Raw genomic sequence first — 15,192 nt, 5'->3', positions numbered from 1 at the left:
GGTCCGGGCAACCGCCTATTAAACCGAATAGATTGTACACACTGCCACACCTCGATCCATGGAAATCATTAGTTAGCCACACATATTGCAATGCCTTTCTTCGGATAATTTTTTTTTTTTTTAGCGAATGTGACAAATACCGTTGCCTGCGGTTCCTACCGTCGCTATCCATCATGTGCGCCATAGTCTACACCATTTGGATGTGGATTTTATGTGGACAACGAATAATGTTCCCTTACCGCTTCGGCGCCACCAGCCACGTTCCAGTCAACTGTTTTGGCTTTGTTTTAATGAAATCATATTTTGATTGTTTGTCTAACTTTTTTTTTATCTTTTTTAGCGATTGGTACTGGCTTTCAAAGGTGTACAATTCCACAGTACGGAAGAATTGGATACGTGTACAGAATTATGCCATGACGCTCTCTCCAAATCGAAATTTGGGGCATGTCAAAAATGTTTAAATGTTGGGGAAGCTTGAACCCAGAGACTCGGGACGCCGTTATCGATAGAGGGAACGACTCCGGCTGGATCATATGCTGATCACTGATCATTCGAAAACCCTCGTAATCGAGGCTCTAGAACGGGCTACGATGTTTATCGCTTTCGCTTTCGCTTTCCCATGTATTGATATCATGCGAATGAATTGCTGTTCAGATCTCCGATTCATTATTTGAAACATGCCGATCTAGAAACCGACCAGGCAATTCGTTAGAATACCCCGACAATACCCCATAAATTACGTTATGTCTTGTAAAGCAAAAAAAAAAAGATTTAAACAAATGCAACATTGGGAATCGGTTATGGTAATTTTCGAGTAAATTCCGTAAATCCCGTAAGCTTGGCAATGCCCATACACAAGGCCATCTGTCTCCACCAATCTTAGGCGATATGGGTTTGGGGCTATCATTTCCCTTCCAATCGTCATTCTCCGTAGACTCCTTGTCGCTCCCGTTCCTCTGCTTTCCCCTGGTACCAATCATTTCCATTCCATAATTGAACGAAATAGAATTTCAATCTCCACTCTTGAAAAAGAACAAAAATATTAATAATATTCAGAATTCAAAATCAAATTAAAATACAGAAATAGAAAAGAAAAAAGAAAAAAAAAAAAAAATTCCTCTTTCAAAATTACCTCTGTAGCCCCCCTGGTCCTTATCGGCACAGTGGCAACACCTCTTCTCCGAAAGCTTCACATCCCCACTAACACTTCTCCCCCTTCTGAACTGTGGCTCGGTTGAAGGTCAGTCGATCCTAAGTTTTCTGTGCTGTTCATTATTGGAGGCTTCATGGACCGTACCGTCGTCTCTTTTCTTTTCTTTTCTTCGTCTCGTCATACAACACTTTCCACCCTATCTGAACATTCCCCTTCCGAACAATAAATACATAAGGAGCCTCTCCCAATTCACCTTCAATCCTCTTTGCTCCTTTCCTCCTCTTTTTTCGACCATATTGGTTAAATAATCACTATTCAACAAACGAAGAAAACAGTTCCAGTATATTCTGGTCCAGACCCGCCGCCAACTTTTGTCTGTTCCTGGCTCCGCAATTTTTTTTTTTTTTTGTGAAGCTCGCATAGACATTATCTTACGCAACCCCCCCCTCTCAAGCCACGACCCCCCACACTCCCTATTCAATCTTCTCAACACTACCAACCACCACCCAAAAGGTGCGAACACAACAATCTTCCACCGTTGTCCAAACAATATTCCAGTGCATGGAATCTCCGTTATCGAATTCGAAGATCGACCCGTCCGAACCATCCACTCTCTTGAGTATATCCGATTTGTCGGTATCGGAGAGCTATCTGCTGAAAAGAACCACCACAAGGCAACTTTCCTGCACACATTCTTCCACCTCAGTCGAATGGTGATTTAAATTTGGCTATCTTTTTTTTTTCTGTTCCGTACTGTCCGACCCCTCTTTGTGCATCTTTACACTGTGAAATACAGTGGATTGATTCACTCTCAATGTTTCGCAACCGGTGGGTACCGCCCCCGAACTCTATAACCTGGAAATCAGAAAAGGAAGAGAGAGAAAATGAAAGACCGCCATCCAAATACTAATAATGTATTATACAGAAACAATACTCAGAAGCCTGATGACGACTTCATCAGTCGCTTCCAACAGACCTTTTCCGATGTAGTGCCTCGTCGCGAGGGCGAAGAGGATGAACACCCGGATTACATGGGTGATCCTATGATGGCTGGAAGGTATGCAGACCGTGATTTGGAAAAGATGGCAACAGAGACTGATATGGCGACCCGATATAGATCACAGATGCAAGGTCACGACGTAAAGTTGGAGGATCACCACAATATGAAATTCATGCCCCAGCGCACACCTCGGAACCTGCAAGACCTCAATTTTTCACCCTCATGGCTGGATTCAGGATCAGTGAATATGGTCCCCATGGCCAATCAGCATCCCGGCTTCTACACACCCAACTCCGGTGGTTTGGGTGCTATATTCCACAGCCAGGCAGGCGACCTCCACACACCAACCGCCGGCTTGCACACTATGACTCCCCTCTCCCTTACAAATCCCATCACAGGCCCTCATCAACACCACCCTGGAATGAGCCATTTTAGTCCGCAATATCTCCAACACCATCACCAGATGCCTGAAATGAACCCATACATGCAAAGCTCCTACGCGCCAAGTGCATTCATGCAGCGTGACGCGGGTTACGACGTTATGGACGAGACGGTGGATGATTCATCTGTCAACGGAATTTCAATCGATCAGATGTCCAATGCTTCCGGTATAACAGCCTCGACCGATTTTTCATCGGCTCCTGGGACACATCCTCCGATTGGCGTATCCTACGCCGGTGAAAAGTAAGTATACAAACAACACCGATGGAAAAGATATTTTTCTAATTTTGCTACCAGTTTCCGCTATAATGTTTCCTTGCGCGCCCCAACCGCAATGGTCAAGCACGCGAGGGAAATCCCCGTGTCTTACCTCAACAAGGGTCAGGCCTATAATTTATCGGTGGTGGACTCAGCCCCTCCGATTCCGAGCTCCGGGCCACTACGTTACCGCACATTTGTTCGCGTCTCATTCGAAGAAGAAGAGCAAAGATTGAAGCCATCCGCCTGCTGGCAATTATGGAAGGAAGGCCGGGGTACCAGCGAAGCCCACCAACGCGGGGGCAAACTTTTGGCTGTGGAATATGTCGATCCGCTCCAGGGTGGTGATGAACATACTAAGCACCGCCAGCTGCAAATAGAGCAGATGTCCTTTGATGGGTTCTGCGTGACTTGGACCGCCAACCCGGCTACCGGCTCTTCCGACTGCAGTATCCCCGTGCGTTTCAATTTCTTGTCTACCGACTTCAGCCACTCGAAGGGTGTAAAGGGTATCCCGGTCCGACTCTGTGCGAAGACCGAACTCATTTCACCCGGAACTGATGCGGGGGGTTCGAACGAGCCGGAGGTGTGCTACTGCAAGGTCAAGCTTTTCCGGGACCACGGTGCTGAGCGAAAATTGTCCAACGATATTGCCCACGTTAAGAAGACCATTGAAAAATTGAAGCAGCAGATCTCACAGGCTGAGTTGGGTGGTGGGTTTGGCAAGCGCAAGCGTGGCACCAATGCTGCACCAACCGTGAAATCTACCATCGACCGGACCAAGCCTCCGTTGAAGCACAAGCGTACTTGGTCATCTGGTTCACAAGATGGCTCCGATAAGCTATCATTGGAGGATGATTTACAATCCAAGTTGGCCATGATGCAGGACATGTTTTCGTCAACTCGTACAATGAGCATTCTTGCTCTTCGTGGTGAAGAGGGTGATGATCCCGATCAGTACCCTGTTCGTTTACCGGCGGAAGGCGAGTCTGTTAAAACAGATGGTTTGAGCCGTATGAACTCCAGTGCCTCACAGTCTATGGAGTCATTGATTCTTTCACCTACCAGCAGTCATGCCTCATTGAATATGCACTCGCCACACAATGGTTCCATTCAGTATTTGAAGGATAAAAATCAAAACCCAATTCATGTTCCACGAGTCTCATCCAAGGATCGAGTCTCACAAGGATATATCGAGGCTGTGGATATTGATCCTACTTACCGACCTCCTGCCGAGCGACCGCCCAAGCCGATTGCATGCTTTTACGTTCGATTCTCAGGGAATGAAAATCATCCCGGAGAATATTACCGTGCCATTTACTTAACCGAGCGCACTGTCCGGGACTTGATGAAGAAAATCTCCGAGAAGCATGAAATCGACCCTTCAAGGATAGTTCGCATCCTGCACGTCAACGAAGCCGGATTACGAATCATGGTCGATGACGACGTGGTCCGCGAACTACCTGAAGGCCAAGACATGGTTGTCGATATTTATGAAACGCCGGATGTTGAAATCAAGCAAAGCTACGACTCGCCTGTCTCACCTGGCTCCCCAGTGGAGATCAAATTAACATATTAACGACCTACCACCTTGCATTAGACGAATCAAGCATGATGGTCTCCGGAACTCTCATCTTGTGTTCCGCATAGATTTGACTGCTTCGCCTTTTCTTCTTCTTAATCGATGCTTGCTTCGGTTTCCCTCGCTTCACATACCTCACCGGTTTTCTATGCTTATCTCAAGATAAGTCAAGGACGCCTTGGGGGTATTCCTTGCACCTGGTGTGCAGGCGACAAAAGAGGCCTAGCGCTCTGCGCTTTTCTTCCGCTCCCGACATTCTTTCTAATGGATGTCTGTTATTCCATATTGGTCTTGTTGTCAATTGAATTGGCGATTCACCATCATTTTAAGGGGCGTTATTGATTACGGAGATAATATACGAGTCTCCGAGCAATGATACTCTGTTACACTACGCGTTGATGAATTTTCTTGTTGTCTCTTATCGTGCGTTTTATTTTTAATTGCTGAATCTGAAGGCGTTGAGGACCCCCCGCGACAATATATGAGTCTACGGGCAGACCTGTTCAGGCTTATAAACACTGCCGTGGTTGCTTTCTTTCTTTCTTTTTTTCTTCTTTTCCTTTTTATCTTGTTTGTTATTACAAAGTTGTTTTCGTTGGCCTGGATTAGGGACGAAGCACACGAAGTTGATACCCTGTTGTTCCACTTTCTGAAAGCTGCGCTTATTGACTTATCTTGTGCGGCCGTCCTGCTCTTCATTTTGTGTGTCGAGCGTTTGGCTTCTGTGTTCAGCTATTTTTTCAATTTTGGGCGCATTGTACAACGTTGGGTCTTTGACCCGACAGTCACTGGGGCGGGGTTACGAGTCCAACAAACATTTCCATGGATGATACATAGGTTCAGAATACGATGACCTAGCTGATCAGATCAATTATATTGAATCACGGTACTTAATATTTCCAAGGTTTTATTCCGTAAATGTAATTCCATATTCTGTAGGCATCACCAAGATGCTCTCTTGTGGAATTACGTCCATGCGACGGAGTTATCGGATGCTTGGCACTGGGGCATATTTGGAGAATTGGAGATAATGGGTGGAAAATTTCTAAGCTCTGGGGTGGGTAAACGGACATCCCTACTGTCAAATGGAAATGAACAAACAGTGCGAGAAGGTCAAAAATTGTTGCATTGAGAGCTAACTCCGAGATCATCAAGCCACGAACCCCATTACCACTAGCCTTGCCTCTCTGTACCACAAAAAAAAGCCACATAGTGCGCGTCCCAAAAAACACAAAGAAAAAAATGAAGAAACAATCCATGGTAACCTCCACCCCCAGAGCCGGGCCCAGCAACCTGGTAACGTTCAGCCGGGAGGGGAAAAATCTCAACCACGGGTTTAGGTAAAATTGGGTAAAATTGAGTAAAATTGGGTAAAATTGGATATGGTGCCATAGACAGATTTGGTCGGCTACTACCCGAAGCGGGAAGCACTAGGGTTGTATCTACCGCTCCGAAAAAACCTGAAGTCCGCTCTGATTGGCGGCACGACAGACTACAGTCCGTAGACCAATCAAATCTTAAAGTCTGACCATTTCGGGGCTACTTTTTCCCTTCCGTTTATGGTTGGTGGCTTTGCACCATGGGTTTGTTGCTGTGATATGTCATATCTGGGGCGGATTTGGGATTGCTAGGTACTTTTTTGTACTGAATTATACAACGAGTGCGATGATGTCGTTGTCTTTTTTTTCAGTTCCGCTTCTTTCCACTAAGAAGGAAGTTTCTTAAAGGAAAATGCCAAAATGAATGATGCCCTAGAGGAGGGGGTTTCTGGTTATCTCGCCCCTGATCACTGTCATTGAAGTGATCTCCGGGATCTTCGGGATACCTTTTCCCTCTGCATGTGGTTGGTTACGTTTAAATTGTATCTGAAGCTCCATCATACAATTCTAAAGCTGCCTTTCAAATGTTTTTGTAGAGTATTGAGATCATCCCTTTTTTAATTTGCTTTTGCTAGTCTCTGTGTCATTAATAATTATCATTAATCTTTTTTGTGGAGAGAAAAAAAACCTTTCTTTTGACAATTGGCTTCCCAAGTACGTATGTGTGATAAGTGGCGTGGTAAAGGTCAACTGTGTTGGGCTTACAGCATATGCTAGTGTACCACATTTGCTGTCTACTTTAATGGTACTTTTATGGGCGTGGCGTTCACTCCAGTATTGCAACATGGGGTTTTACCGATGCCCACATGTGCACATTTTACTTCAAAAAGTCGAAGAGAAAAAACAAAACCAAAGGTTAGTTCTGTCGGTATTCTCTCGTAAATGGTATCCGCCCTTACTAACGCCATACGCATTCCCATCCGGGGCCCAAGAGTCCCAGTATATTTGGAGGCGTTACACCTGCAGCCATCACTTTACCATAATGGAGCACAATCCGACAGCCTCCGAGACGCGGTCCCAGAGACTCGGGACTTCGTTGTCAGCTAGGGATTTTTCCCCATAATAATGGATGATAATAGGAAGGAGGTAGACAAATAAAATCTCTGTAGATGAAGATCCCTCTGCACCAATCTCCACATTTGAAGCGCTTAGAGCTCAAGCTACATCCTCGTACTGGCCGGATGAGATGCCGGAATGCGCATGACGTCAGGCCGTTAAAGCTAGGATAGAAAAACTAAAGAACAGAGCAAATCCCGCGCACCTCTCGCCCCGCTCCTTCGAAACACTCGACTCAACGAGCATTGGCCCCGTTCCTGCCGATCCCTATCCTGTCATACAAATATCCCCTTCCCTCTAGTTCGTTCCACTTGTAGATCCACGATCGATTAACTGCCCCTCAGTACATTAGCCCCTTCTTTTCTTTCTTTCCGAGATCTGAGTACGGATACGGGAATGTTGAAATGCCACACCAGATTCCCCTAGCACTTTGTGTTCAGAATCCTTGGAAGTGAGCGCTAACGGGTAGATGTGTTGGCATGTAATGTGTGGCCTTTGAAAAACGCCCACTTTGAGAAAGAAAGCGCCCAGATGAAGGCAAAAGCCTCTCAAGCCCGTAAAAAGCCCATAAAAGCCCATAAAAGCCCCATGACATCACTTTATAATACACCTACACTTTATTTTCCCAGCGCGGCTCATCCCGGTACAATACATGTATTCGTCCTCTTTGAGTCGCTTTTTGTCCCTTTTCGTCCTCTTGTACGTCTCTGTACTGCATACCGTATCAGAGAACAGCCAACGCTAGTACTGCATCCTGTACATTCAATATAAAGAGGGTATTTGGTTTGTTTCTTTTCTTTTAAAAAAATATTTTCAACCATTTTTCTCTCGAAGCTAGGCTATATTTCCTAGTGTTGTTGGGACATGACATCTAGCGCGTCGTGTACATCTTGTCCTTTCACTTACCGGGTCTGCTCTTATTTTCATTGATTTTGGCGGCTTTTACTTTCACCTTATGTTTACTTTGGTCTTTTGGTCAAATTGTACAGAATGAATAGTGTAATATTCCAGCTAGGAATATATCAAGTGAGTTTGGTCATTTGCAAACTCGATTCATATTCAAATAACTAGGTATCAGATTACATGACTAGTGCTTTGTACAAGACTCCCCATTTAAATGGGAAAAAAATAGGAAGAAAATAGGAAGAAAATAAAGCATTTGAAAGGCACACGTTCATGCATTACATAAGTTTGTCAAGTAGTCCCGGACATCTGGATGCATAGCCAGGTGCATATAGGGCTGAGTCCTCGGCCAATGAAATGCCACTGTACTTCAATCTATAAAATCAATAATGATTCCAAGTTTTTCCTTGACTTTGAGGCTCTAACACTTGCCACATGTTCAAGGGTTCATGAGTACTAGTAGATGCTAAAATCAATTAGACTTGAGTCCGTGCACTGAGTTTCCAAGGTCACCTACTAGGTAAAGGTTGCCAATGTCCATACTAGTAGCATGTTTTGATAACCACCTAGATAGCTTCATGAATTATTGAATCATACCTCTGATCTGTATGATTCCAATATCACACATAATAATCTTTTTAGTGTGCTCGCACAGAGGGCCTGTCTTTGGAGCTATTTTTAGCAAGTCGTCGCGCAGTCTTTTGTGTCTTTCACATGGTACTTCGCACAAGCAGCGTGATCCTATACTTTAGGGTCGTACCTTCTGAATTCAGGAGAAATCGCACCTGCTAAATTTATCGCTCACACCTTCCAAAGCTCCAGTCCCGTGGCCTCAAATCTTTTCTCTTCTCCTTTCCTCTTCCTCTTCCTTTCTTTCTTCTTCCCATGCCCTCTTCTCTTCGTTTCGTGATCCCACACATCTCTCGCTCCCCCACACTCGCTTTCATCGGTCGTTTCATCAACACTCAACTCGTCTTTTGCCAAGCTCCTCAAAATCATCAAGATTTTTATCAAGATGATTTTCACTCACCTTCTTCGTGTGTTGTTCCTTTTCTTTGGAACCTTCGGGTTTCTTGGACAGGTTCTAGCCCTCAGTAAGTCACTCCATTTGCACTCCAGTTGCACTCCCTCCCACATCACGTCCAACACCACGCGTCTTCAAATCATCAAACCTCGCATACTTATCAATTCACAGACAATGACCCCTTCGAGGAGGCCCACGCTGTTCGTGGCCGTTTCAACCTCCGTGGTCGTAAGTTATTTCACCTCACTGGCGGGGGAGCTCCATCCGCTAACACAATATCACAGTTGACCATGTCCCCGCTCTTGCTAATCAGCTGCTGGCTCGTGGTGAGTTTCATTCAAGTATAGGCTTCTCACATTGTTCTCCCCGCTGACCTTTATCAGAAATGTCGACTGCTTATGTTACTTCTGTGACTACCGAGATCGAGTGCGCCTCGAGCGTCACCAACTGCCCTGGTACTCGTACTTCCCTCATTGTGGACAAATCCACTGAGTCGAGCACCTCAAGCACCATTTCGGAGACTACTCCCTCCCAGACTCCTGTGTCCTCGACCGAGTCTAGCACCTCGAGCACCATTTCGGAGACTACTCCTTCCAAGACTCCTGTGTTCTCGACCGAGTCCAGCATCTCGAGCACCCTGAGCACTCCTGAGCAGACTCCAGTGGCCACCCCTTCCACAAACACTAAGACCGAGTTCACCACCCTGCCCTGCTCTTCGCCTAGCCAGGTGGCTGTTACAACCCCAGGACTTCAAACCCCCTACATCTCGCTCAACCTTACTCAGACTCCCTCCACCGGCGGAATCATTGTTGTGATTACCAAGACTTGCACTCAATCTGAATGCTCTCTCACAACTCTCACCCAGACCGTTCCCACCGGCGAAGCCACTACTTCCACCGAGACTGTTCCCACCGGCGAAGCCACTACTTCTACTGAGATCGTTCCTACCGGAGGTGCTCCCGGCGGCAGCATTCCCACTGAGGAAGCCCACACTTCCACTCAGAATGTTCCCAGCGGAGGTGCTCCCGGCGGCAGCGTTCCCACTGAGGAAGCCCACACTTCCACTCAGAATGTTCCTAACGGAGGTGCTCCCGGCGGCAGCGTTCCCACCGAGGAAACCCACCCTTCCACTCAGAATGTTCCCAACGGAGGTGCTCCCACTACTCTGACCACAGTTCCCTCGAAGCCTACTGGTGTCCCTACTGGTGAGAAGCCAACTACTGGAGTTCCTACTCCCGGCTCTCCTACCTCGACCCTGGTATACTCCAAGGCTGCCAAGCGTCTGAGCCACAAGGCCAACATTATTGCTGCTGGTTTCTTGATGATGGTTTTCATCAACGCACTGTGAGACTCTGCAAGCTTACTTCTTGGAGGTTGGCATCGAAGCCCTGCTCATTGCCGGGCGGTCATAACCTCTTCATTGTGTTTTTTTTTTGATCCGGATTCTTGTGTGTGTTTCCGCCCCTGAAGGAAGGATCCTCTTTTGTTTATTTTGGGTCAATTGACCTTGGGAGACAAGATGTATGGGCTGCCGTAATTTTCTAGTTTTTGAGTGTGTTTTATGCTTTATGACATGAGAAGGTAGCCAGTTAGATAGATTTATTAATCTATTTGTTTTCCCAACTTTCTTTCATTGTAGTTTAGTAGCATTCAAACATCAAGTTATCAAGTAGTCTCCAGATGATTAGGTTCAGACTGGTTGGTGCAGATCTGTCGTTCACTCCAGGGCTGTGATGCATGAAACCTGGGAAGACGACATCAGAATACAGCCAAGTTTGTACTATTGATCGAATGGTTTTCGCTCCTCACATCTCCAGGGCTGCATACAAAATACCCGACACTTTGAATAATTTAGTATTATTTCCTGGGGATTTCAATTTTTAGTTGCCTTATTACCATTTCAGAAGAGCCCCGCTACGATCTTATTGGCTTCATGAACACGATAAATTGAATTCCAGAGATCGAGTTGATGCATTATCTGCCAACACTAAGTCACGTCCCACAATGCACGGGACCATCCGGAAGATGCGTGGGTATCAGAAAGAAAATACATAGTGGATATACATGAGTGCCTGGATCGCGATGCAGGGTACAAGTATTGTATGAACAAATCAAAAAGGATGAATGCTATCAGTAGGGTAGACATGATCATGCTTGCAAGAGCCAAGATACAAGAATCAAGAATTAAAAACTCATACCTCTTCGCCTTCGTTGCCGAGAGATTCGATCTTCCGTGTTAATGCGCAAATCCGGCATCCGTCTCCAATCTTGTCTCGCAACAGTCGCGCGGTTGTCACCTTGGGGCCCACGGTGCGGGAAGCCGTTGACGACAGCTCCTCGGACGGAGACGAGGGACGGGGAGTACGATCTACCACGCTGCTGGTGCTCGAGTATTGCTGTGAGCCTTCCTCGTGCAGGTGGGACAGATGGAAAACGTGGCCACAAGCAAAGCCGACGAGGATTTCTCGTTCGTTCGTACTGAACGGGGCTTGGCATCCGCCGCATATTCCTCGTTTAGATGCAGCGGGCTTCGTGGAAACGGTAGACAGGGATGCGGTTTCAGGATTCTGGTTCTTCGGTGCGGAGATCGAGGATGGATCCGCGTGCTTCGCATCCGCTGCATTGTCCTCGGTTATGTTGAATGCGATTCCGCGACGTTGTCCCTTGCGTAGTGTGTCTAGTCCCAGGTTGACTTCGCCCTGCATGACGCGTGCGGCGCCTTGGCTGATACTCGCCTGTAGATCGTGCTCGCGGATCAGGCGTGTGAGGCCGTCTCGTAGGCCTTCGATCTCTAGACCGCTGGGGATTCGACGCACGAGTTTGATGGGATCTATGGATGTTCCGGCTTCCACGAGGAGCCCATGGATGAACTTTGGTTTGTCCATTGAGTAGTCAAGAAGGTCTTCCCAAAGATCCGGATCGTCTTGCGACTTGGCGAATGAGATGGCCTGAGATACGTCCTTAAGATCTGACAGAATGAGGTTCAAGGCTCGCTTCGTTTGGCCCATCTTGGACAAGAGGTAGATTAATTCCGGTGTGAAGTGACGTTGTTCGCAGATTGAGGTTGCGGTCTCGAAGGTGTAGGAGATGCTCGTTTGCAAGAACTCCATCAGCAGAGGTCGGTCATAGTCGGCGAATACTTCCACGGCTGTATCGGCAAATTGATCGATCAAAGCCTTTCCCTCGGCTGCAGCTAGCTTGCTCGCTGCGTCTCTGGCGTAGGCCCCGCGACCTCTTGGAGGCTTCGAGGTATCCTGTGGCAGGAATTCACCACGCCATAGAGCTCGGAGATAGATGTAGACGAACAGAACACGATTTGCGGCATTCAGCTGCTTTACCACCGTTTCTGGGGGGACAATCCCTGAGTAAGCCTCCCTGGCAAGCAATTGAATTGGCTCAGCGGCTAGCTCTTCCAATTCTGATGTCGGTGCTGATTTGATCTGCGCCTTGGATATACGAATCATGATGAACGGCACAACATCATCGGCCACGGCATCGACCAAGTGATGTTCTTTAATCAATGACATGGCAGCATCGGCATCCTGTAGTTTAATGTAGCAATGTAGGGCCTCCCGATGGTGGCCGCCCACGACAAACATTTTGGCAAGGCAGTCCGTCAAGATCCTCCATTCCTCAGAATCTTCGTGCATTGAAATGGAATTGAGCCGATCTTGGATCGCCAATGCCACATTGTTGGAGTCGAACAAATCAGACGGCCATCCCTCAATCAACTCCTTGAATTGAGTCAAGTCTCGGCAGACATAGTGGCTGAGGATGACTTCGTATACCTCCGTGGATAGCGCGTTGCGCAGGTCCGTGGGAATATAAGGGGTAATATCATCCACTTTCTCATTCTTGAAGAACTCCCAAGCCCAATGTTCCCACCGAGATGCACTGTGCAAAACTTTGTTACAGACTTGAGCAGCTTCGCTCCATTTTGCTTCGCGAATAAGCTGCTCGACCCACAATTCACCAAGCCGAACTTTTTCCTCGTCCGCAGCGGAAATTTGGTTCCGAGCGGTCATTATCGATGATCGGTCGTCCGCAAAAAAGTCACCTAGAGTTGATTGGGGTTTGTTGGACCCTTCAATTGCTTCTTTCAAGACCGAGGCTGAGCCTGCAGCTTCGGGGTGTTCATTTAGAAGCTTCCATGCCTCTTCGTATTGCCCACGGGAATCGAGCCAAGCCAGCCGATCAGAAAGATCCCTCTTCACAGCAACAACACAGTCGTATGGGCTATGCACAAAGATCTTTGCGCCTGAAGCGGCTGCAACGTCCTGGGCTTCCTTGGGAAGCTCGTCGACTGGAAAGTGTCTGGAGCTGAATGAAGGAGGAACTCTTGCAGAAACCCTGTCACCACTGCTGGTGGTACTGCGGATGCTAGCACCGGAGCTGAACAGTCGGGCAGAGTACATCGTTGCGTCTAATAGGCCGTGACCAAGAGTACCTAGGGCCCCACGCTGAACTATCTGCCCTTCGGGGGTTTTCCATGGGGGCAAGACGCTCAGATGATAGTCCGATGCAGCCAGGCCTTCAAATCGATTGACGGAAAGTGTGTCAGCGCTGAGCTCTTCTTTTGTTTCCAAATCGATAAGTCGTAATTCAGGCTCTTGGCCTTTCTGCCGATTCCGTGAGCCAGAACTCTTCTGGTCGTCTTCCGGCTCAATATATGCCAGGATGACCAGAAGACGAGGCGTATACAAGGAAATTCCAGATATCATACAATCTGTTCGCAGGCTGCAAGTTGAAAATTAGTACTCGAATAGTTGGACGTTTTGACGTTGCAACTTACATTGTAGTGACCTCTGCAGAGCCATATTTCTCGCCCTTCGAATGCTTGCTCGCCCGGTCTGGGTAAACGTCAATAACCCACACGGTCCCTCCCCAGCCTACGACAAGCTTCTCAACTTTCTCTGCTGGTCCCGGAGGCGGTGGTTTTTGGTGCGTTGTGTCATCCTTGGAGTCGGGGTTATCATGGTCGTCTAAAGCCGACTGATCAATCCATTCAGCACGTGCCTTCCAGACGCTGGCCATTTCTTCCCACCCCGGCCCATTTGGTCGATCTATATGGCTGATCCGTTTCCACGCAAACTCGGACTCTGTTGATTCTAGGTGCAAGTTTGAGCGCATGATCTTGATTCCCTCTTCATTGGCCCAGGTGACATATTTGCCAGATAAAGACCACCGGACCGTACTAATAGCACCTTCGCCACTATGCAAGATGGTATCTTTTCCGCTATTATTGCCCAGTCCCATTGAGCCTAGCCAACTTGATGCCGCCGCGGTTGCCCCTCCCATTGTAGTAGCATTTGAACTGACGCCAACACGACCACCAGTTGTTAGAATTAATTCACCTGCACGGCCGCCGGAAATAAACGTTCTGTCATTCTTGTAGTCCGGCGAGAGGGCGACTGCCTGAACAGGTCGCCCAAAGTTTCGTTTGAGGATATCTTTTGGATCCACTAGCGATGATATGCACACGTTGCCGTCAATCGACGCCGAAGCAATATAGAATGAATTGGAAGGTATATCTGGGACCGTCGCTTGTGGGTGTTGCCTTGGCTGACCCCGTATACTGCCCGAGCTCGTGGAGGCCCGTGTCGGAGAGCGGTAATCGTCCGCGGCTTGTCTGGCTGGTGCATCAAACTTTGAATTCGGCAAAGGCGGCGGGAATGGAGATATAGATATGGAAGTAACGCTGGCTGAATGGGCCTGGTATACTCGGAGAGATCGCAGAAAGGGTAATAAAAGAACATGCTAGTAAAGGTTAACTTTGCCTCGAGAGCCGAGGTAGACGAGAATAATGCGACTTACAATGACACCGTTGTGTGTTCCCACAATCTAAATCACACATTAGCTTAGTCAATGAGCGTACAATGGCAAAGAGCATCTACCATCTTGTCTCCTGCAACGAGGAATGTGCTGGTCGCGTCTCCATTGCGATAAACCGAGCCTAAATGCTTAGAGAGGTATGCGTATTTGAGCTTTGGCTCTTCATCTTCGTCTTCAGTTTCTTCCGCATCTTCATCTTCATCTTCATCTCCATCATCACTGCCGCCGGATTCATCTTCACTACTTTGATGACGTCGATCGTGCTCGTGGGGATTCGTATCGGAGGATGATCGGCTGCGCGTAGTTGCGTCATTCTCTGTGAGGCCCTTGTCGGCACCCCCATTCGCCTTTGTCTCGCCAGGCGCATCCATGGCGAGAGTCCCTTGTGGCGCCTGGAGCTCCTAGACCAGTTTAGATCGAGATGCGACAAGCAACGGGACCTGGATTGTTGCAGCTTGGGAGCTGGGGTCGGGCTGCTCCACTTCATGACTAAGCGGAGGGGATTCGGTGTTCTGCAGACCATGACATCGGTTCGCGTTATTTTTATTTTCTACTCACAAGCTA

General features: G+C 47.6%; 3 protein-coding genes across 3 annotated transcripts; 2 read left to right on the top strand and 1 right to left on the bottom strand.

The window, feature by feature from the left end:
* Window positions 1–1,967: 1,967 nt before the first annotated feature.
* Window positions 1,968–4,431, top strand: N7466_008699 (uncharacterized protein; the record flags this gene model as incomplete). The annotated part of the gene is made up of 4 exons (XM_057168088.1): window positions 1,968–1,981; window positions 2,079–2,210; window positions 2,271–2,837; window positions 2,892–4,431. 4 exons carry the CDS (start codon window positions 1,968–1,970, stop codon window positions 4,429–4,431), a joined length of 2,253 nt encoding a protein of 750 aa, XP_057018719.1.
* A 4,356-nt stretch (window positions 4,432–8,787) lies between these two features.
* On the top strand, window positions 8,788–10,144 carry N7466_008698 (uncharacterized protein; the record flags this gene model as incomplete). The annotated part of the gene is made up of 4 exons (XM_057168087.1): window positions 8,788–8,866; window positions 8,968–9,024; window positions 9,081–9,122; window positions 9,180–10,144. 4 exons carry the CDS (start codon window positions 8,788–8,790, stop codon window positions 10,142–10,144), a joined length of 1,143 nt encoding a protein of 380 aa, XP_057018718.1.
* Window positions 10,145–10,988: 844 nt separating this feature from the next.
* N7466_008697 (uncharacterized protein) lies at window positions 10,989–14,999 on the bottom strand (the record flags this gene model as incomplete). Its single annotated transcript, XM_057168086.1, has 4 exons — window positions 10,989–13,533; window positions 13,589–14,553; window positions 14,611–14,637; window positions 14,691–14,999. The coding sequence occupies 4 exons, from the start codon at window positions 14,997–14,999 to the stop codon at window positions 10,989–10,991; spliced, it is 3,846 nt and encodes a 1,281-aa protein (XP_057018717.1).
* Window positions 15,000–15,192: the final 193 nt, after the last annotated feature.

This window comes from Penicillium verhagenii, assembly GCF_028828195.1.
Source record: "Penicillium verhagenii strain IBT 33310 chromosome Unknown utg000008l_segment0_segment0, whole genome shotgun sequence".
Taxonomy (NCBI): Eukaryota; Fungi; Ascomycota; class Eurotiomycetes; order Eurotiales; family Aspergillaceae; genus Penicillium; species Penicillium verhagenii.
Note: the sequence above shows the minus strand (reverse complement) of the source record. Positions and strands in the feature narration are given on the sequence as shown.